The following is a 23041-nucleotide window of genomic DNA, read 5'->3' on the forward strand; positions in this document are numbered from 1 at the left end:
TTGATCATACTGTTTGTTTTTGCGTCTTCAAATATTGGAGAATGACTCCTTAATGTCATACCTCACATTGATTTGAAAGAGTTGGCTGAGCCTTTTACCTTGTAGAAATTGAAAGATACACTCCCTCAACGTGACAGTCTTTTCATGTTTAATCTGATTACCTACTCTTTGCTAAGCCATAGTGCCATGCACAGAGATCAGCTACAGGCTGTGGCTATGATTTAAAAACAAATCAGTGCGGAATAGTGCATTACGGATCCAAATCGCTTCTAAAAGCGTCATCGTATCAAACATTAAATGCATCACCTAAACTGATTCTGGGCCGTGTTTCTGTGTTTCATCACCGAGTGAGTAAAAGCTTGTAATATTGAGCTACTTGTGGATTGTGCGAGTCATTAATGTGCTTCAACCTGAGCTCATGGAGATTAAAATGATCTTTATTGACAAAGCGAAAAGGCAATAGTTTCCTTTTTTTATTCAGCTGCAATCCTGAATCAAATCACGGCAGTAGCAGATACAGCATAATGAATTAATATATAATGAGAGAAGTGGAAAAAGAGCAAATCTTAAACCAAGACGGAGCAGACAAATGGGAAGGAGGTTGGAGTACATATGGCCTCAGGCACAACATATCATGTGCTCTTTATCTCCGCTCATCTTCCGTCTTGTTTGTGCAGTGTATTTGCATGTCAAGGAGAAAGGCTGTCTAAGTGGTCATATTCTCTGGGGACCTGGACAGCAAACTAAGTAAAACCAATTGTTGAATAATGCATCAAAAGATCCTGTCGGTTACATTAAGTCACTCTCAGATTCTCTGTCTTTGTGCGTCTTCAGCTTTACAGTTAAATCTCCAATCTGTGTCTCCCCAGAGAGTGTATGGACCCTGGTGATGACCCATGATGATGCTCGCTGAAGGGTCTCTCTGAGCTGAAACCCGCCATCGTAGGACCCCGTGGATGAAGAGGAGGTGGTGGCTCTGCCCCCGGACGCTGTGACAATGGTGAAAGCTCAGCGGAGCCAGCCTGTGAAATGTGGGAAGCCCCGGAAGGAGAAGGGAGGCAAGGAGAAAGGAGGTGGTGTGAAAAAAGGGAAAGAGAGAAAAAATGAGTTGAGAGGGAGGAAAAAGAAGGATAAAAAAGAGTCACATCGACATAGAAAGAAGACGCTGGCAGGGGGTGACGGAGATGCGCTGGATTGTTGCGTCCTGCTCACCCGTCTGGAGGAGAAACGAGTTGAGGGTAAAGTAAAGGATGCACCAAAATCTGGGAAACAAAAGAGGGTTAAAGTCAAGAAGAAGCTGCACTCCAGCTCCAGTCAAAGAAGGACCAAATCTGGATTTAAGAAAACGTCCACAGCCAATCAGCAAGCACTGGAACCAAAAATCAACCAATCTGACGCCTTACTCATGTTTCCCGCACCTGTCTTTGAGCCCCGCCAGCGGAGAATGGCCTCTCTTAACGCTGAGGCTGTCAACAGCTTGCTGCTCTACAGAGATGATTCAAATCTCAAGAAGAAACGGCAGCCTTCTAGTGAAGACAAAGCAAAAGATACTCTCACTAAAAATGAAAATAGAGGTCATAAAACCAAAAAGGTTCCTCCGGGAGGGAAAGCAGACCCAAAAGAAAGACCTAAAAAACAGAGGCGGTCGGCAGCGGAGGCTCAGAACATCGACTGGTTGGCTTTGTTTGCACCGACGCCTCGGCGTCAAGCGGGCCTTACTGCTGCAACGCTGCTCAAACTCACTAGTGCGCGGTATGGAACCAAACGGCAAAAGAAGACGGACTCCAAGCCGGCGAGTGGGAGTGAAGCAGCAGCCACGACTCAGGGTGAGATTAGCGGTAAGCCAGTAGGTGGAGAAACAACGCTGACCAAAAGAACAACACATCCCAAACATGACCAACTAAAGCAAATAAAACAGGGTACAGAAGATCCGGCTCGTTCCCAGCCGGACTCTACCATCCAGGGTTGCTGCAGTTTGTGTAAAAGCGAGGCTCTGGATCCAGAGTGGAAGGGCGCCGCAGGAGGACAGGAGTGTCTCAAACATGAGCTCCATCGTGGCTCTTCGCTGGGATTCTCCTTGAAAACAATCAAAAAGGAGCAGGTGGAGACTGACGTGTCTTCCTGCTACTGCTGCTCCCAGGAGAGGTGCGTCGAGTACTGTCACAGACTGGCCCTCTTCCTGGAGGACAAGACCTTCAAGGAGCCCGAGGACGGCACGATGTCCGAGGTGTTCCACCACCACCATCACCACCACCACCATCATCACCACCATCTTCAGGCCCCTCACTCCGTAACCCATCCAGCAGCCATAACCATCAGCCCGCACACCTACACCTGTTTCCCCGGCTACTACGTCCACTTCAGCCACCCGGACACCTCCCCCTCTCCCCTCGCTTTGTGCCCAAAGAGCGGCAAGAGACCCAAGCTGCTCCCCAGCACCGGTCCACAGCCCTCAGGGATTACCCATCCAGTGTACTGCTGCACCTCAGTGGAGGCGTGCTACGGAGAGCCCTGCAGGATCAACGGCTACTCCTCCTACACCAGTGTGATTCCAGCCATCGCCAGAGGAGGGTGTTCCTTCAGCCCCACGGACTGCACCAAATGTAACCACGGCATCAAAAGAGGTGAGCAGACAGTTGATGAGTTAATGTACTGGTATCTGTCTTAATGGTACTTATGTAGCAATACTCCTCAAACGCCTCAGATGTAAGGAATAAAGACAGTAGCGTGTCCGTTATCTCTTTCATTTCTGAATCCTAATAGGATGTGTGTATTTCTTGCAGCTGCAGAGTAAAAGTGTGGCAGTGATGTACTGCAGATGAGCTTTAAAGTTGCCATCCTTAAGATTCCCGTCCTGGTTGAGTGAAAACTCCCCTGCATGTTAGAGGCCAACATCTTTCTTCAACTCCTTGCCCCCAGTTTGTAACGGAGGCTTATTGTTATATATTTGGAGTTCGTAGTAAATTCTCAGACTTTAGAGAGCTTCCTGCGGAGCCACAAAATAAGTGAAATAACTTTTTGTTCACAGGCTGACAAGGAAACTGAACTTTATGTGTAAAATCACTGACCCCTTTAAGTAAGACAGAAGGATTTCCCTACTAGGTTTTAGTATTAAACATTCATGAGCTTAGCTCTCCGCAGTTCTTAGGTTATTTTGTATGCAGTGCCCCCCCCCCCCCCCCCCAATTCCGGCTGCCACAGCAGTACAATGTGCTGAGAATAGCTATCATGTTAGGCATTTTTAATCTTCCATTTTGGAATGTCACTTGAGTGGGAGGTAACAAAGAAAATATCAGATAAAGGGCAAGACCTCTTTTGCCTTCGTCTGAATACAAGCAGCCGGACAGTGAATACAAGGCCTTTGCAGCTGAAACCTAATGAGCTGATTGTATGAGCTCAAATGTCAGCAGTTAGTTACTACAGAGTTTGAGTCAGAGAGGTGAACCAGAACAGGAAAAACGCTTCATGATATGCGTCTGCCTGAATGTGTGAGTGTATGGTTAGAAACACCTGACTGTGACCTCAAAGCAACACTAATTACACGAGAACACACGCTGCTCTCTCTCTCTCTCGCTCTCTCTCTCTCTCGCTCTCGCTCTCGCTCTCTCTCTCTCTCTCCCCCCTTTTCTTTCTGTGGCAGCCAAAAGCGGGTCAGGCTGTGGGGGCTGAGACTCTTGTTGACAAGAGCACCGACATCTTCAGCTTTTTACTATTAGATTTCACAGAAGACATTTTGACATTTGTCACAGTAGGACAAGCGCAGGTGTAAATAATAGAATTAATGACGGCTGAATTCCATTTAGCTGCTCGTCCTGGTATTGTGCATGTTGGCTTACTGTCACCATGTCATGGCGTACTGGGGGACTCATGAATAGAACAGAGCCATGGTTAATATTATTCGTAACACCTGTGGTTTTCCTGTCACGACAAGTCAAAATGTCTGCTGTGAAACTGGCCTCGTCCACCCACACAGGTGTTTTTTCACTTTTCTGCCTGATTAGACCTCTTCTCCGTACTGAATGGGCACGGATCAGGTTTGATTGACATCTCCCTCGCCCTCCTGTTCATTTTGCTGCACCTGTTCAGGCGAAACAACCTACACCGTATTGGTCAGCCTGGTCTCCTGCATTCAATTAAATACTTAAATGCCATGTCATATTCTCCTCCGTTCAGCTTTTAGAAGCAGACAAAAACACACACGCATAAGTAAATAGAATAGAATAGAATACCACATTCAAATATAAATAGAAAAAAATGATTGCTCTGAAAATACACACTCTCTGTGCAAAAAGCAGGAGCACATGGCTTATTATTATGAGTGAGACTGATTAGGATAAAGATAAGAATATCAGGGCCAACCAGAGGCAGAGTAGGGTTAGTCATGCTATGGTAGGGAAAAAAATGTTGCAACTGGGAAGGTTCAATGACATGTTGTATAATTGTTTGCCACGGACTTCTATTCGTTCTGAAGAAATGTAACTGAGAATGCAGTTTAGTTGTATGGGAACGCAATTGTCAAGTGTCATCCGCCTGAGCAGAGGTGTGAGTAGCTCAGTGAAAACACCTCTGTGGGTGTGCAGGGCTTTAAAATTATAAGAGAATGAAATCACAATGTAGTAATTGTGGTGGCAGAAATATTCAGACGATTACTTAAAGCAACACGTGTGACATTTTACACAAGAAGTGGCACATCCTCCCTTTTACAACACAAAGGCTGAATTCAAAAGCAATGAAATGCACCTGAGTTAATTCTGTTAAGCCTCACTTGGTCTTCTATGACAATAAACTTTTACATAAGTAAAAGTACACAAGTATTAGCAGCAAAATGTACTTAAAGCATTAGGAGTAAAACGAACCACTGGGTTTTCTCTACTGTGTAAGCAGCATTTTGATGTTGAGGTTGAGCTATCTTGAGCCACATTACAGTAAACAATACATCAGAATTTATGAGGTCAGTAAAGGTTTCGCACATAAAATCTTAATTTGCAGTCACGATTAACTAGCTGTCATATAAATGTAGTCGAGTATAAATACAATGTTCCCTCTGAAATATAGTATGTATAAAGCAGCATAACATGAAAGTACTCAATTAAAGTACAAGTAAAACAACAGTATGATACACATCCATATACGCATATATACATGTGTGTGTATATATATATATATATAAAACCTATGTTTGCTAATGGCTAAAGCAAGTGCCGTAATGCTTACGTTAATGTATTCTCCATGAAGGAAACATTGAAATATATTGACCATTAATTAATCTTAATGTCATCACCACAACTGTCATGGGAGTGTGCAGAACCTGTTCTTGTTATTGCACACTAAGCTTTAGTGTGTGTGTGTGTGTGTGTTAGAGGTTTCAATGTTAAAGACTATAATTTACCTTAATTGAGGCTCTGTTTGTTATTTCTGCTGCTTCAGCGGAACTAATAACTGAGTATCGTTCATGTCTCTATTATGTAAGCTTGTTGAAGGTTTGATGATCACCGTAGCTGCTCCTTAAAGGACTGTCTGTCACTCTACTTTATGTTGCCTGTTTTGTTTCTTCCTCAGACGACTACCCATCGACCCTCAATGACCACCACAGATCTTCCTCCATCCCCATCTCTCCCAGCCCCAGAACCCTCACTGGCTGCCCCTCTCCCACTGTGCCTCCAGCCGGCCAATCAGTGCCCCGCGTCCAGACTCCACTGTCCGACCCCGGCCAACCGCAGCCTCCGCTGCAGGTGGCCAAGGAGTGTCCACAGAGTGCCAAGTCGCCCAGCGGGTCGAGGTCCGGCGCGCGCGGCACCGGCAGCATCAGCTCGGCTGTCTGCCCTCTCAACAGGAACAAGAAGCAGAAGCTCGGCGCTGCCAGCGTCGGAGGGCGAACGGTTGCTAAGCAGCCAAAGAACGGACGCCAAAAATCAACCAATGGCTGGCAACCAGTTGGCCTGCCCTTTCAGAAGGAGGTTTTCTCTGTGGTACGTAGGGAAAGTCATGCTGGTGCTTTCTGATGCAGCCGCGACGGTGCCGCTTGTAATTACATGTGGTGTCATTTAGCGGGCCTGCCTTGTCCTAAGAGAGTGTGATTTATTACACCGGCATCAGAGATATTAGAGCTGTTTCACTGTATGTCGAGTTTTGTCCACATTTCTGTTGAGGTACAGAAGTCATTCAATACAAATCACATTTTATCAGCGTCTGGCTGCTTGAGGAGTCAGTATTTCCTGCTGCCTGTGTTCCCAGGGAGACGAGGCTCTGGTGCTGAGGAAGTGTTTCGAGGGAGTCCAGAGGGACGGGGAGCTGATTCGGGTCAGAGACACTGTTCTGCTGAAATCTGGACCTAGAAAGAAATCTCTGCCTTACGTGGCCAAGATCTCATCTCTGTGGGAAGAGCCAGAGTCAGGTAGGACACCGACTGTACACAGTGTTGATTTCCAGCACGCGAGAAGCTGAATTAATGCGGTAATAACCGGTTGAGCACGGAAGTGAACTGTGTGTTTGTGTTTGTTTGTCTTCAGGGGAGCTGATGATGAGTTTGTTTTGGTACTACCGTCCAGAACACACACAGGGGGGACGCAATCCCAGTCTACATTGTGAGGTGAGGTTTTACGCCTTTTTAAAGGACTGTTTTCTGATTGGTCTGCGAGTGTTAGACGTAAAATCAAACATAGCTCCAGTTAACAATCTGCAAATAGTTTGTAAATCAGTGTGTAAGGTTTATTTAACTGAATGTAAGCAGAGCTGGAATATTTATGCTTCATGCCATGTTAGCCAAGTCTCTTAAGTGGAAAAGTGGAAATAAGATAAACTGACTTTTAAAACACAATCTATTATACCTATCTCTTTTAAAAAAAATAAACTTTATATTTATAATACATTTTTAAAGCTCCACATCTTCAGTAGAAACAAATGAGGCTGAGAGCCACAGACAGAGGGGACGTTTTAAAGAACTGAGAAACAGATTATTAAGGCATTGTTGGCTTCTTTTGTTGATGTCAAGCAAAGTATACAGTGACAACATCATCTTTTAAACACAGTGTCTCTTTTCTGTTGGCTAAGTATGCAGGGTATATTCTTGCTGAATTCATTTTTCTAATAAAGTATTTTCCTGTCAGATATGAGAATTAGTTTGCAACACAACATAGCACACTAATGTTTTTAGCAATTCATCTTGAGGCTCTCCGAATTCATTTCTGACTCAGAAAGTGAAAATGTGTTTTGAAAGAGACGAGCGTACGAACAAACAAACACACGTACGCTGGCAGACACACATGTTGAAGAGCAGCTTCTGTTGTGCTTGCCAGTAATCTCCCAAAGGACCAAGTTGCACTTTATTTAATCTCTAGAAACAATAAACCACACAACTGTCATTTCTCGGCTGAATTTACAAACGCATCAGAGCGGCGGTGTGAGAACAGTAGCAGGGCTTTGTCTCTGAGGAAGAAACATCTTGCTCCTGTGATTCTGTCTTGCTCTCTCTCCATGTCTGGAAGGCACAAGTGCTCATGTGCAATGAAGTAGGAAGGCCTGAAGGAAGTAAGGATTAGCGGAAGTGGACTATAATGTTAATAATTGTGTCTTCTTTAGTGTGAAATCACCTGAAAATAAGAATCGTTGTGTTTTCGTTACATTAGAATGAGCTGTTTATATCTACATTTACACAGCCGTGTTTCTACAGTAGCCCAGAACGGACAAACTAAACACCGGCTCCAGATAGGGCCATTTACATTTTGTGTCAAAGTTTTTGTTGGTTGAATCTGCAACCTCACCGCTCGATGCTGCCAAATGCTACACACTGCACCTTTTTAAGGGAATCAGTTGTTTAATTTTGAGTCTTGGTTGATTGAGTTTTTTTTTACATGACTGATTCTTTCTTTCTCCAGAATGAGATCTTTGCGTCTCGTCACCAGGATGTGAACAGTGTGGCCTGTATTGAAGACAAATGCTATGTCCTAACGTTGGCACAGTTTTGTCGGTAAGAAACATTTTGTGGTGGCTTTCTTTGAAGTGTATTTCTTGCATTAAACACGTTTCCTAAGAAAGATTACATAGCCCTGCTGAGAAAATCCCACAGCGCTGGTTTTGAAATGTTTAACATAAGGCTGTTTTTTGCTTTTTTAAAGACGATTGAGTTTGATGTCCGACATTTGTGCTTTGTCCAGATTTTGTGCCTTGGTAAAACGCCATAGGGAGGGCGTGCGCGACTGTGCCGCCTCCTTCGTGGTGCCACCCATTGTCGGCAACGCCATGCCCACCCACCACTGTGTGCCCGATGACGTCGACCCAGAGCTGGTGTATTTCTGTCGACACGTCTATGACTTTCGCTACGGACGCCTCCTCAAGAACCTGCAGTAGCACCTGACGGGGCATGACACATAATGCTATTGGAAGTGAGATAATCTTATACATCTTCCACAACTTTTTATTGGCTACACAGCTACCTGCTGCTTGTGGGACAGGAACTGGAAGTTTAAGATGAAGGATTGACAGATGAGCTTCATTTGTTTTTAAAATCTCTTGCTCGTACTTACATGACACACCTTTTTATTTAGTGAGAGTAATACCCTGACATATAGTATAAAAGTTAATATGGCAGTGTAATGGTCTTTGTCATACATGGCTCTGTGGTGTCGTAGCAGCTGTTTGGAGAACTTGGAACTTACTCTGCTGTAGAAAATGCTACTGTAGCTCTTAGAAATGTGACATTTGATCGGTATGAAGAGAGGTTGATGTTACATGTGATAATATGTTACTGTCTGCCTGACGGATATCAGACACTCGGTGTGTCTCAATGATACGCCATAGCTGAAGAAACTTTTAGGCATATCATGCCGCATCGGCCCTTGAGAGGAGACAAAGAGATTTCTGAGTGGCTGAACATTCAATCACATTTGATATTAGATATATTCTGCATACAAATGTTTTACAGAGAAGCTCCAGTGAACATCTGTGTTCAAGGAGTTTTTAGGGAATAGTTTTTTGGGATATTTTTTGCTTTCTTGACAAAAGTTAGATGAGATAATCGATGCCGCTCTTGTATCTGTATGGTTGAATATGAACCTAGTCGCAGCAGTGCACTGCACCCTTTAGCTTAGCATAGAGACTCAAAACGGGACAGCGTCTGGCTAGCTCTTTCCACCCGTTTCCTGTCTTTGTGCTGAGCTAAGCTAACTGGCTGCTGGCTACAGCTACATATTTACCAGAACAAACATGAGAGTCGTATCGAGTTTCTCATCAAACTCTTGGCAGGAAAGCAAACGGTTCTATGATTTAACATTTCCATGTAACTACGATTGACCTGTAGGTCTATCTAGTGAACTCTAACCACAGCTGTGAGGAGAGTTCTTGATCAGAAGGTTTGATGAAATCAAACTCTTTTAACACTGATTAAGTACGGGCGCGGCAAACAACGAAGCGTGGACGTTTTTTTGGCTCCACCTCTCTGTTTTTTTCCTGAGAGAAGTATGAATTTTATGTAACTCTTCAAATTCACCTTGAATGGTGATTTCCTAATGTAGTACTACACTCTACAAAGAAAGCACACTTCAGTTAGTTTGACTTTTGCAGTGTGAAGACGTCCAATGAGCCCAGCATTGACAGGGTTTTTTTTGTTATGCCAACGCTGAGGAATATTTTACTTTCTCAAAAGCTGATTGTCAGAGGTGTAATATGACTCCGGTGTCAGCTAACTGTATATTTGCATTTATATATCTGGATGAGTGTCTGTTCTGTTCGTGGCAGATGGCAGTTAGTCACCTATATTCTTGTTTCTTCACCGATGAGATGGTGAGTAATGTATTCAGTGTAGCATTTAGATCTGTGATGATGATGATGATCCATTCCTATGTTTGAGAGAAGATATGTATTTATTTCTGTACTGAGAAAATATAATTTATTTTCAAAAGATAATTTTAAAGAATAGAGTTTTAGCTGAGTGGCTTGTATTCCTGATTATAAAGGAGGTTTCTCCTTCTTAGCTGCACTGTCTACGATGAAAAGTGTGAGTCATTCGCAATAGTATTTCTGTGACTGAGCTTGCTTGCCTAATACAAGCCTATTAAATGTTGTGTTGAAAGTGTTGAAGTCCTCCGGGCGGATGTGAGGACACATTTAGAAGGATCTCAGATACAGTTTGAAGGACACCTGCTAACATGTGACCAGAGATGCTTAACCTGCAGGACCAAAACGTACCTTGGCCTCTCCCAGCTTCCTGCCATTCTCCTGTCACTTCTCCTAAGATGATAAAGCTTTGCCTCTTCACCTTTAAATGCCGAATGCTACAATGATTTAAACCTACCTTGCCATTAGCCTGTGCCCTTGATCTTGCTGCCTTATAGAACATTCCCAGCCTTTCATTTAGAGATGTGTGCTGATATCAGCCTCGGGGTAATGAGGCTTCTTAGTGTGCTGATCTTGATTCCTAGATGCTTGAGAAGCATCTCGGGTTCATCGCATTCATGTGATCTTTTGTGCGATCTGACACAATTATATTACACTTAGTCTGCCCGCGTTTTCGATTCAAATTCAAAGTGATCTGATACAAATCTGTGGCTGTAAAAGAATAGTTCAACATTTAGGGAAATGCACTTATTTGCTTTCTTGTGGAAAGTTTAATGACATGATGGATACCAGTCGAGGCTACAGCCAGCACGCGATCAGCCTAGCTTAGCATAAAGACTGCAGGGGGAACAGCTAGGCAATAGAATCCACCTTCCTGCACCTATAAAGCTCACTAATTAACATGTTGTCTGTAATAATCGAATCTTTATGCTAAGCTGGGCTAACTGTCCGCTGGATGTAGCTTCATATTTAGCGTACAGACCCAAGTATGGTATTGATTTTTCTCATCTAACTCTCAACAAGATGGTGTATTTCCCAAAATATTGAGTTCGTAGTTTTGTGCTTCTCGAAGAACAGCGGCTGCAGTCCGCTTGAACTCCATCGGTTGGGATGAATTTCAGTGGTTACAAAGTGTTCATGGTGGACAAATCAAAATGTCCACAGAGACTTTTCTAATCCGCTTCTTCATCATAATCCACCTCTCAGCTGTCCGTCTGTATGGTTATTATGTTCCAAACAAAAGACACAACTTCCTGGCAGAGCTTCAAGCAGTGAGGAAATGGATTATGCTGCAAGAGTGTTTGTGAGGTTTTAATTCTTTATTCTGCTTTGAAACTTTTTTTTTTTTTGTCACCATTTCAATCCTTTGTATCCGACACGTATTAAGGTCCCAACCGCTGTTCTTCATGAACTGCAAACTATTTACAACCACCTTGAAACCACAGGGGGTTGTTGATTGTGAAAATATTTATTTTGGGTGGAGTACCATTTGAAAATGCCCACATCCTGCCTACTTCTGCTTTACCTTTTGTACAGAGTGTTGGGTCCATTACTTTTTGACTCTCTTTATTTATTAGACCCTGTCATTTTGATCAAACCAAAGGTTATCCGTCTGTATCAAAACTAAAGCAAACTTTCACCACTGACATGAACATTTAATTGAACATTTATGGATGGTGGATGGACAGTATTGAAGCCCACAGAGTACAATCCGACAAAGCAGAAGTGGGTTTGATTTGGTTTGATTTGGATGTTCAATTTTAAATCCCCCTGGAGGTTCTGGATCAGAGTTAGAAACCACACACAGTCCATGTTATGGCCTTAGGAATACTCTGCAAACTAGTTATGTCTAATCAAGATGTGTGATACTTATGTCTTAATCGGTCCTCTGTGCCTGTTCCCATCAACCTGTATTTACACCGAATGTTTTCCCCGAAGAGAATGACGAGCTGTTGTTTTCACCCACCTTCCAAATGCCTTTCATTGTTGCCAGATGACGCTGGTCTGATGTTGAATCACCACAAAGACGTGTTTGCACCAAAAAGAGAAAGACGGGAAGGTATCGAAACGTGAATTTTAATTTCATTCCCAGGTGTACAAAAAAAAACTATACTTTGGTTCTTCTGATGTGAATTTATGTTCATATTCTTTGCATGGCGTTTTTGGAAATATCTTGGAAATATTAACCACAGCACAGATTATTTGTATGGTTTCAAATGGACCTCTGTAATATAAGAAAAATATTTAATTGTAATAAATAATATATGAGTTTGAACATGTGTTTGGAAGCTTTTTTTATGGCTTATATCTAGTTTAATTGGCAAATACTCGAGCCAAGGGGAGAGCTGTAGTAGTAGTTGTTGCCCACATGGGGGCTCACTCAGCCAATGTTTTTATATGTGATTGGTTTTATCAAATGCAGTCATCACTGCGATCAGAACACTGAGATTTAAAAGGGGTTTTCGAAAAATTATATTATTTTGTGTCAAATATTGCATTACAACAATGTTCTACAAAGGTTCATGCAGGACTGAAAAGGCATATTTGAGGTAGAAAAATATCTACAATACAAACTTAATTAGGTTTGTCAGACTCCTGTGTTATCACAACTGAATTAATTCAATTAATTAATCAATTCTCACAACATCTCAACTCTCCTCCAGTCAGCCACCTGTTTCTTGTTTGTGTCTTTATGGACAATTCAATTAGAAATGTATGCCTCCATTTGAGAAACTTTTACAATTTCAGCGATTTCACCTTTCTGCCATGAAAACTACATATAAATCATCTTTATTTTAATTTAAATGTCAAGTAAAAAAACACAGAAAAATAATATTTAATCAAAATCACAGTTATCTTTTTATTAACTCAAGCCTTTCCCCTTTGTTTCTATTTTTCTTATTAATTTGTCTCCTTCCGCCTGAAGTGATAAGCATCCTATTTATTTATTACACTGCGTAGATCATGACAGGAAAAACAAGAGTGTGAGCATCTTGAAAGCAGACACGAGGAGACATAAATCATCTCACTTCAATAATCAGGCCTCTGATGAATATGTATGACGGCTCTAGCACTACTCAATCAGGTTGAGGATTGAGGCGGCAGGTAAATCATTTGCATCTGTAACAGCAAGCGTGTGTGGGGAGAGAGTCGGAGAGAAGAGCCAGCTGCTTCAATTCACCTATGATCCAGCAGTGGTGTGTTTGTTTGTGTGTGTGTGCTGTCTCAATGAGTTGTGCAGTGAATGTGTGTTTATGACATTGCTGCTATCTCTTCTGGATGTCCTGGTCCTGTTTTTTTTTGCAGTGACAGCCAGTACAGAATCGACATGTCTTTTTAATCGATTATTCCCAACCTCGGGTACTTTCATGCGAAGGGGGCACCTCTGTATGAATTATTGTGAACACGAACGAAAAATCAAACAGAAATACATTTTTATTTACATGTTTGTGTTAAGGAGATACAACTACCAATCACGTAGGATTACAAATGTGAGCGATTGTTGATTGCAAGTACAAGTTTTTTGTCTCAATAAACAGTCCGAGCTTCAATAAGCTGATAACTGGACCAAACACACACTTGTCTACAATGACCAGAGTCTGATGTTGCCACTGAGAGTGCATAAATCCTTAATATCAAGCAAACGGACAGGATGGAATAGCTGAGAGTAGCTTATTGGATAAGACATTGAAATTGTTGGCTATTAGTATTAAAGGAACAGTTAATATCACCCAGGGTCCTCTGTTTCTCAGCTCATTATACTCTTAATATGACACATTATGGAGATCTTTCAAAGGGTTTCATGTTCTGAGTAATACTAGGTCAAATGTTCAATGTATGTTCCCCTGAACCACTTATGTTTAAAATCACCCAACAACAGCTCACAGTGATGCTCCTTGTAACATACGCCCTCAAATTTGCAGATAGACAGACTTGACTTGACTTTTCTAGACATTGATATTTCCATAGTTGATGAATGGACATTTGAAACTTATGTTTCTCTTCATTCATATGCTATTTGAATGGCAAGGATCACCTTGACTGATCTCTTACATTGAGGACGCTGTCTGACACGGTAGTAATTAGCAGTTTAATTTGCTAAAATAGCTCAAGTTAAAGTATAAACAGTTAAAGCAGCCTATAGTTAGCAAGGTAGATGAGCAGGTAGTTAGTAAAAATAAAGGCCCTTTAAGCTAACGTTTTAACCGCTAAAGATAATTAACAGTTTAAAATGCTAAACGTAATGGATAACCTGTTAAAATAGCTCAAATGAATGGATAAATGGTTTAGTCCACCGATAGAGGTACAAATACAAACTTGACTAAACCGACATAATCAATGTTATGCAAAAGATATAAATTAAAATGAACATATTCGGAGCATCTGATAGAGCTGTGTACCTCATACAAAAAGGGATAACCACTAAACGCTGTTCTAAGGACAAAATATTTGAAAGGGAAAAAAAACCCTTTTCTTTATTTATCTATGAATTGGGCTGAGAGCATGTGTGTATACCAGTATAGAGGTCCTGAGGTCTTTAAATTACACACCTGCAAAGCTTCCCATGGACTGACTCATTCCAATTTTCACCACTCTGCTGTCTTTTGAAGCTTTCCTGAGTACAGCTGTATACACCAGCAATGTACTGAACCACATGCGCAGCTGCTTTAGCTTTTGAAAGTTTCAGATTCTTCTCGCAAAGATTTGTCAAAACAGATTTGTTTCTCTTGCTGCTTTGTTGGTCTGCACAAAGTCCTCTCCACAGAAGAAAGATATTCAAGACTTGCATGCTCCATCAAACCCTCATTAATGTTTCGGTTTGTTTTCTGCCTACAGTGGACCCTCTAAAGATCCTTGTGAGTCTAGAGGGAAACAAAGTACTACAGCTGCAAATGACAGCCTGCCAATTGTTTTCTTCAGCTCCAAATGCCCTGCAAGGTTATTCCAGGATTGTCTTGTTTGTTGCGTGCAACTTTATTTGTGTCATCAGACAGCAAGAGTAGACATCACAACAACACCATTATCTTTTGAGAATCGGTTTACATCGTTTTCCTGCTCGTGTTGTTTCATAACTCTCAGTCCTTCTGAACGATACAAATGCAAAGAGTTCGGGCCAACAATCCAAAGCACCATCATCTCCCCTGAATTTACACTCACAGCACACAACTACCGGTACTTCACTTCATCAACATCACTGACATTTGCATATAAAGACTTTGTTAAGCCTGCTTGTATTTGCATTTTCATAAAGGACGTTGACAACACAATCAGACACGAGGATAGCAAGATGCAGAAGTAGACGTGGGATTTGCTCACAATAAATTGCACATGGACCATGTTCAAATCGTTAAAATATTTTTTTCTACCACCAATCTGCCCTCAACATCCCAAAATGACAAAGCGAAAACAGTATTTTACAAAAATAAGGGTATTCAGACCCTTTTCTATGATGCTTGAAATGTAGCTCAGGTGCCTCCTATTTCTCTTGATTATCTTTCATGGCTGTTTCAACACCTTGATTGGAGTCCACCTGTGGCACATTCAACTGATTGAACATGATTTGTAAAGTCACACACTTGTCTATATAAGGTCTTACAGCTGACAATGCATATCAGAGCAAAAAAACGTGTTGTGGGACTTTAATATACAACATATTTTATTATTGCAACACAACATAGTGGGTGGTGGTGGTGTTGGCATACAGCATACAGCATACAGCACGGTCGCTCAGGACTTACAAATGAGGTGGCTGGTCAGAAAATGCTGAGAACTCTGCAATGGTGCATTTTACTCACCAGAGTGCTTGTTTTCAGGTAAAAGTGACACATATCTTGTAACGTATGTAGAACATGTGCATACATTAGGAAAGCACAATTTGAAAAATGCACCTATAGCAGTAAAACCTTTTTTTAAAGCAAATTCAACACAAGTTAACTGTCATCATTTTAATTTCTCTATTTATGAAATGTTGACTCTTTTACTGTCTTTGGTGTTTTATATCCTATTGAACAATATAGATGATAGTTGTTATTCTCTCACCATCTAAAAGTTGACATTTAGTCAAGCTGCAGAATTTGCATACAGCGGCACCAGTGTGAAAAGCGTTCAGTGGCTCAAGGCCAAACCGAATGCCAGAAATACATAATTCATTATCACAGAAACGCTTCATGTTCCCGTTTTATCACACAATGAATGGAGAGGGAATAATGATTTAAATAAACCTGTTTATTGAATGAAATTCAACAAAATAGAAGAGAAAATGCATGTAAAATACCTATAGTTATCCAAATACACCATCAGTTTAAGTTGACAGGAATGGCATAACACATTTAGATTAGAACAGCATGCTAATATATATATATAAACACATAAAGTAGTAGACAAGCTCAAGAATATGAATATGTACAACAATTAGATGAAAAACTATACATTTATTGTGTATTTTTGCAAAGACAAGAGCAAAATCACTGTTTAAAATATTAAATATTTTTCAGTAAATAAACTTTCAATACATAAACCTCCACACATTTGTTCAAAATCTAAATCATTACACACACGGTATATCCTTTGAAGCAAAGCAGGTTAGTGTTTTTACACCTGTAGAAATTCAGTCAAGGAGACTGAGCTGTGCATTTTTATTTATGACTATGACCTGTTTTCTAAAAGCCTTGCAACCCCACTTTGTCAGTTTTTGAATTTCAATGAGCTTTAAATTAATTTAGCTTCTTACTTAATTTGCCTGTCAGTTTATTAAACACTGACCAGATTCAGATTAAATATGAAGTAAAGAAGATACCCTGTGTCCTTTTATGGAAAACAGCAGCAGATAAAAGTCCTGTGCGTATTCAAGTGAAACAAATATTAAGCATAAATATCTTGAGGAATAACGTTATTTACAACAGCACCTGCTAAATCTGCAACAATCGTGCAGGTGTGAAGGCGCTGCACTCTGTGTGACATCGTCAGGGTGCTTGACCCCTGACCTCTGTCCTTTCTTGTTTTTCTCCTCTGGAACAGGAAGTGGCTGCACAGGTAGGAGAGGAACTTTTTGTGCAATGAGGCGTAAATAAAAGGGTTGTAGCAGGTGGAGCTCATGGCGAGCAGGTGAGTGGACACCTGGATGATGTTGACGTAATTCTTCCCTAAAATGGAGAAGTCTGTGTCCAGATCACGGATCAGATTCACCACCTGTGAAGTTAAACAATGTTTAGCACTCAGCAGTCATACAAGGAAAAAGTAATTTGGTAATCAATTCGAGAATTATATTCTTTAGAAATGTGTTATCAGTATCACTTTGCTGATTTGAAACTTTTCAGTTGAAAGATTCATAATCACTGAATGTTTAGTTTGTTTGCTTTTTGTAAGCTAAGCAATAGTATCACCGTTAAAATGCACTTCAGTACATGTAAGTCAGAAAGTGAACGTGTCACTGCTCATACCGCTGTGACCGGTTCTGACTGTCTTTAGTTCAGTAAAACGCTGTGTTGCTGGTTCAAGTGGGTCATTTCAGTCTGAAGACTATGTACTTTTTTGCACATAGTCTAGGATTTAAATATTTGCACTCCTCTCATCTCTGTGTGATGAAAGCTACAGTGAGCTTAGTTTAGCACAAAGACTGGAAAGGGGGAAACAGTTAACATGTTTTTTCTCGTTTGTTTAATCTGGCTAAAAATCTGTGTGTCTGGCAGTCTCACTTTGACTTCAAGACTTGTTGAAGTCACTGCACCGGCCAAAAAGTAGCCCAACACATAATCGCCGTACAACCAATATTTGTCGGGTTTTGTAAAAATGAAACAAGGTATTAAACAATCAAGATACACAGTGTTTGTGTTTGAGCTCTCGAGGTGCTAGTAGATGTATTTAGTTTCTATGGACTGAGCAAGCAGTTAAGGAACCCTTAAGAATTCATTATCTCCCCCATTGGTTGCGAGTGGGCTTGTGTACGTGTGTGCATGTGTCGGTAAGTGATAAATCTCTGTCTGACTAATCTCGTACTCTGCTGCATCAAACTGCGTAATAATTCGGGTTGCCAGTTTCAGCGACTGACTCATCACTGACTATTCTTAAACCCAATTCCGTTCATTCATCGCTGCTTGTTTTTGAGTTTGAATGAAGTGTGTTTTAGAAAGCCTTACATACTAGACGGGACGTCGGCCAATTGTTTGTTGAATTTATTCAATAAAACAATACAGCAGTTGTAACACTTGGCCAAAGTCTGCACTCTACTGTGTGCACCCTTCTAGTTTATTCATGTTTTCATGTATCCATCAAATCATCAGTCTCTCTTTCCCACTCATCTGTACCTGTAAGGGAAGCCATGAGAAGGCGAAACAGAGGACGGACACCAGCAGCAGGTAGAAGGTCTTCCTCCTCTGTTTGCTCCATGCAGCCCTCGCAGATCTCAACTCCTGACACGCCGTCAAGCCTGACTTGGTCCTCTGCTTCAGCTGGTAGGATATAGCACAGTAGGAAATGGAGACTGCAGCCAGTGGGACAAAGTAGGAGAAGAGGAGAATGAAGCAGGAGTAGATGAGTCGGCCTCGCTCCTGGCCATCCCAGAACTCCTCACAAACGGTCATCTGCAGCCCTGCAGCCCGCAGGTCCAGGTGGACGGTGTGTACTGCCGTAGGTGTGGATAAAGCCAGAGAGGACAGCCAGATCAGGACCACCAGACCTAAGCAGAACTGGCCCCCTGCTCTTTTGCGGATGGGATAAGCCACAACCACGTAACGATCCACTGCGATGGCCATGAGGGACAGGCATGCTGCGTAGACAGCTGCAGACTGCATGGCAGTGACAAAATGACACATGTGGGGACCAAAAACCCATCCACGCTGGTCAAAAGCGTAGGATGCAGTCAAAGGGACGCAGAAGACGCACATGACCAGGTCGACCAGTGCCAGGTTGCTGATGAGGAAGTTTGTGGTGTTGTGTCTTTTCTTGCTGTGCCAGATGAGAAAGAGCAGGAGGAGGTTGCCGGAGCAGCCGACCAGCACCACGGCACAGTAGAGAGGGATGAAGACGGGCTTCAGGTCGGACAGGAGGTCCAGGCCAGAAAAGGATGGGTCAGAGAACGGGGAGGTGGAGTAGAGGGGGTGAGACGAGTTGCAGCAGGAGGAGGAGGAGAAGGTGAATGAAGACTCAGACATGGATGGAGATGACGAAGAGGCTGGAGTAGAAGAGTTCACCCTGGATCGGTTCAATGACTTCTCCCAGTCCATATCTGTAGGAGCCACAATAAATAACAAACTATTTATAATCTGCAGCATATTCTGCACATATGATAGAAAGTAATCATAATTGATACATTAAAAAAACATTTTGGCACAACAACAATCTGATCATAAATCTCTCTGTGATTAAACAACAATTTTATTGAACCCAAAGTGATATTAACACCATCATTTATGGAGATTGAAGATATGTTTGAACAGAGAGAGAAACAAATTAGTGTCCCATCTTCATAACTCATGGTCTACACGGGGAGAGAAAATGTGTGTATTAATTAGCCCGACATCCCAGGAGAAAATGGTACGCACAATCTTTTAAAGTACAATTTAAATATACAAGGGGACAGATACTATAAATCATAATTAAAACAACTACACACACCACCACACCTGTCAATTGGTCCTCTGCTTCCTCTGATTAATTAAAAAGCTGGTGGGCTTGTAAATCCCCTCAACTCCACTGCATCTGTTTACTTTCATCCACCTCTTCTGCACATCATTTCTTCCTTTCCTCTTCACTCTACACTCTGTCACCTTTTTATTTCTCTTCACCTCTCCACATATTTTCCATCTCATTCTTTGGAAAACATTTTTGGTTTTCATAACCAATCCTCTGTCCAATCCATGGCGCTTCTTTCTCTCTTAGCTCCATATACAGCAGAAATATCATCCTCAGAGTCCAGCTGAATGGTCATCCTGAACATCTGTTGCCTGTCCCTGTTGTCTACACTGACGTCTACCTAGGTATTACTGAGCAATAAGAGATACTAATCTGCTACTGTGCAACTCGATTGCATGAGTTAAAATGAATGTTGATTTAGTCTCCCCTTTTTTACAGATGCTTGGAAAATAGTTTCTAATGGCTGTGACTTAAAGATTTGGTTCATTAACAAAAACAACACGACAGCAAAGAAGAGAATGAAAAAGCACTGGAGTGGTTTATATTTAAATTAGCAAGATAAGAAAATTAAATCTGTCCTGCAATGAATCACACTATATATCTACACACATATCAAAACAATCAGTATCTACAAAACTAATCCTGTCAGATTAGCCAAATTCCAAATATTTATCACACAAATGTGAAAGCGTCATCTGTAAATCAAAAGCCTATTGTAGAGCATGAATAAGTGCTTATTAATGACGTACTTAGGCTGACCACACCATTTGTCATAATGTTACTGTTCTCTTACTAAATTATCTGAATTTTACAATGAAGATTAGTTTAATCGTGTACAACAATATGTACCAGACTTTTCTCATGCTGAATCAGCTCAATGCCTCATTGACCTAACCTGATCAGTGATACATTGATTTGCACATAATTCACATTCATCAGTTTTCTTTTTTTTCAGAAATCTTAAGAAGCCCTAAATACACAAAATAGATCTCAATCTTATCATTAAACAACTATATCTTCTCTTAGAAATAACTTCGTGCAAATTTGACAGTTATCAGAGTGCATGCATTTCCAAAATGTAGGAATTAAAAGAAAAAGGTACCTGTTTTAATGACTTGGACAGTCCAGAATTAATTTGTGTCCTCTGTCCAATGGGTGACCAACTATGTGCAGCCTCACTTCGTCACTGCAACCCACTCGCTTCTGAATATAGAGGTGATCGCTCTCTCTCTCTCTCTCTCTCTCTCTCTCTCTCTCTCTCTCTCTCTCTCTCTCTCTCTCTCTCTCTCTCTCTCTCTCTCTCTCTCTCAGATGACTGTCTGACATTACCCTCCATGAACAACCATTATAATCTCCTATGATATTCCTCTTGGGAACAATATGGTAATAAATAATACATTTATAATGACCTTGCCTTGTTTTATGGCATTGTTATGCCATGGAATCACTATGATTTTCCTATTGGGACTTATAACGTGTCTTTGGTTTTATATAGTCATTTTTTAATGTTACACATTTGATATTATTTCTAATAGATCATCACTCATTTTATCCTAAACTTGCCCTATAACAGAAATCTGAACTAAGTGGAAGAGCTGACATATAAATTGTTACAACTGTATTATGTTATCTCTGAATCCTTTTTAGGAAATATCCAGCTGTGAGATTTTTCACAACGGGGCCCCTTTCTAGGCAAACACCCAGAAACCAACATTAGGAGCATAAATGAAATAGAACAATTAAGAGACAAACCACGACCTTCCTCCTGCAGTACAAACCTAAATATTTATAAAACTGAAACTAATTTAGAAATTGTGAGTCTCCTCCCAAAGCAACTAAAAGCAGAACCCGTATGACTGAATGATTCATCGAGTGAGGATCCGCAAAGAGTAAACCAGGACTAAATTCAATGGCATAGCACTGGGACTTGACCAGAACGGAGGGCTGATTGTGAAGAAAATTAACATGAACCGGAGAAAATGAAAAATATTTAAGGATTTATAAAGCAATTTTATCATTATGCAATTATTAATCATGGTAGCTGTTTGTAGCCATGCCAACCAGCCTGGCTCGTCACCCTTTCCTGTGCACAGTGCTACTGCTGAGCAGACGGCAACCTGAGGCACGTCCACCTATTTCACATGCGCATGTGGCTCCTCGTTTGCTTTGTGAGCACTGCAGTCCCTCCTGATCTTCCTTTAAATTCCACAAGCCCGAATGTTCACGGCAAACAGGTCTTTGAATAGTCTTGCATGGGCTTGTGTCGAGGTTGCCAACAAATGCATGATATCCAGTTCCCAGATATCCAGGCTTTACGAGGGACATCACTGAGTCAATAGGCAATCCAACTCCTGAAGGAAAAGCCGTAACTGTTTAATCACTGCTATTGTCGGGCCAACACAAAAAGCTTCAAGCCCCATTTGGTTGGTTTTCCTTTAATGTAGTGTCTGTATCTTGTCTGGGCCTTGCTTGCAACCATCCGCTCATTGACACTAATGTTTTGTGGGTGAAAACGGGTCTTGCAGCTGTCTTCGATACTTAAGGAGGGGGGCTCAGGTGAAAAGGATGACCATGTACCTCCTGGTGTGACGGTTGTCACATTCTAGCTCTCTGTCCCTCTCTCCAGTTACATTTCCACTTCCCCAGGCTCCGTCATTGGCATTTTCTACCTGTCCACCAGATGCACTCCGACTCTAACACCTCTCCCAGTCACCTGACACTCACATCCAGCCACTCCCTCCTGCCTTGCAGTAACTTCTTTTAGCCATCACCTGCTCACCTGTTTCCACTTACCCTCAACAGCCCTGCAGATATTTAACCAGTTCTCTACCCCAATCAGTTGCCAGATTGTCAGTGTTGCTTTGTGTCATTGCTTTTAAACCTCTGTTACCCTGTTACCTGAACCCCATCTGTACCTACCTGCACTTTCCCCTTCCCCATTCCTGCTGTCGTAGGCTCGATAGTCTTTCTGTTTGGACATGCAAGTGAGGGTATGTATGTTCTCCTTTGCAATAACCCCCTGAACTGTTGCTGTTGGCCTGCATTGCCTGCATTTAGGTCCTTCCATTGTTGCATTGCGCTCCCTGTGTGGCTAAGACTATCACCCAAAAACCTGCCCCGGGTCAACAAAGTGGCAAGAAATACCACAGAGAAGACTGATGTCTCCCAGAGCAGTTTCAGAAGTGCTGCATAGAAAATGAGTCCGAAAAATGTTAAGAGCTTGTGGGTGGTGACGTAAGCCCAGGGAAATGTTAATTAATACAAAATGATTTGACTGTAGTATCAGTGAAAAACAACTTGAACTTTAGTGTTTGTCCAGGGGGCCTACTGGAAGGAATTTATCATCATCCATCTCTGTCCCGATGGGGTGACTGCGACTACACCTTAATCTAGATCTTGTTGTAAGTTGTAAGTAAGTAAGTAAGCATACAATTTATTTATAAAGCGCTTTTCACAGACAAAAGTCACAAAGTGCTTAACAGGGCAGAAATTACAAGCATAAAAATCACAATGTGACCATAGGGACAATAATTTACATACAAAATTAAAACATGGTTTAAAAGCAGGTCTAGGACATGGG

General features: G+C 41.6%; 2 protein-coding genes across 2 annotated transcripts; one reads left to right on the forward strand and one right to left on the reverse strand.

The window, feature by feature from the left end:
* Nucleotides 1–883: 883 nt before the first annotated feature.
* On the forward strand, nucleotides 884–8346 carry bahd1 (bromo adjacent homology domain containing 1; the record flags this gene model as incomplete). The annotated part of the gene is made up of 6 exons (XM_079174874.1): nucleotides 884–2624; nucleotides 5560–5969; nucleotides 6235–6394; nucleotides 6510–6589; nucleotides 7875–7966; nucleotides 8154–8346. Exons 1-6 carry the CDS (start codon nucleotides 998–1000, stop codon nucleotides 8344–8346), a joined length of 2562 nt encoding a protein of 853 aa, XP_079031000.1. The 5' UTR covers nucleotides 884–997.
* Nucleotides 8347–16692: 8346 nt separating this feature from the next.
* Nucleotides 16693–19052, reverse strand: prlh2r (prolactin releasing hormone 2 receptor; the record flags this gene model as incomplete). The annotated part of the gene is made up of 2 exons (XM_079174269.1): nucleotides 16693–17019; nucleotides 18135–19052. The coding sequence occupies 2 exons, from the start codon at nucleotides 19050–19052 to the stop codon at nucleotides 16693–16695; spliced, it is 1245 nt and encodes a 414-aa protein (XP_079030395.1).
* Nucleotides 19053–23041: the final 3989 nt, after the last annotated feature.

This window comes from Pholis gunnellus, assembly GCF_910591455.1.
Source record: "Pholis gunnellus genome assembly, chromosome: 15".
In the NCBI taxonomy this organism is placed as follows: domain Eukaryota; kingdom Metazoa; phylum Chordata; class Actinopteri; order Perciformes; family Pholidae; genus Pholis; species Pholis gunnellus.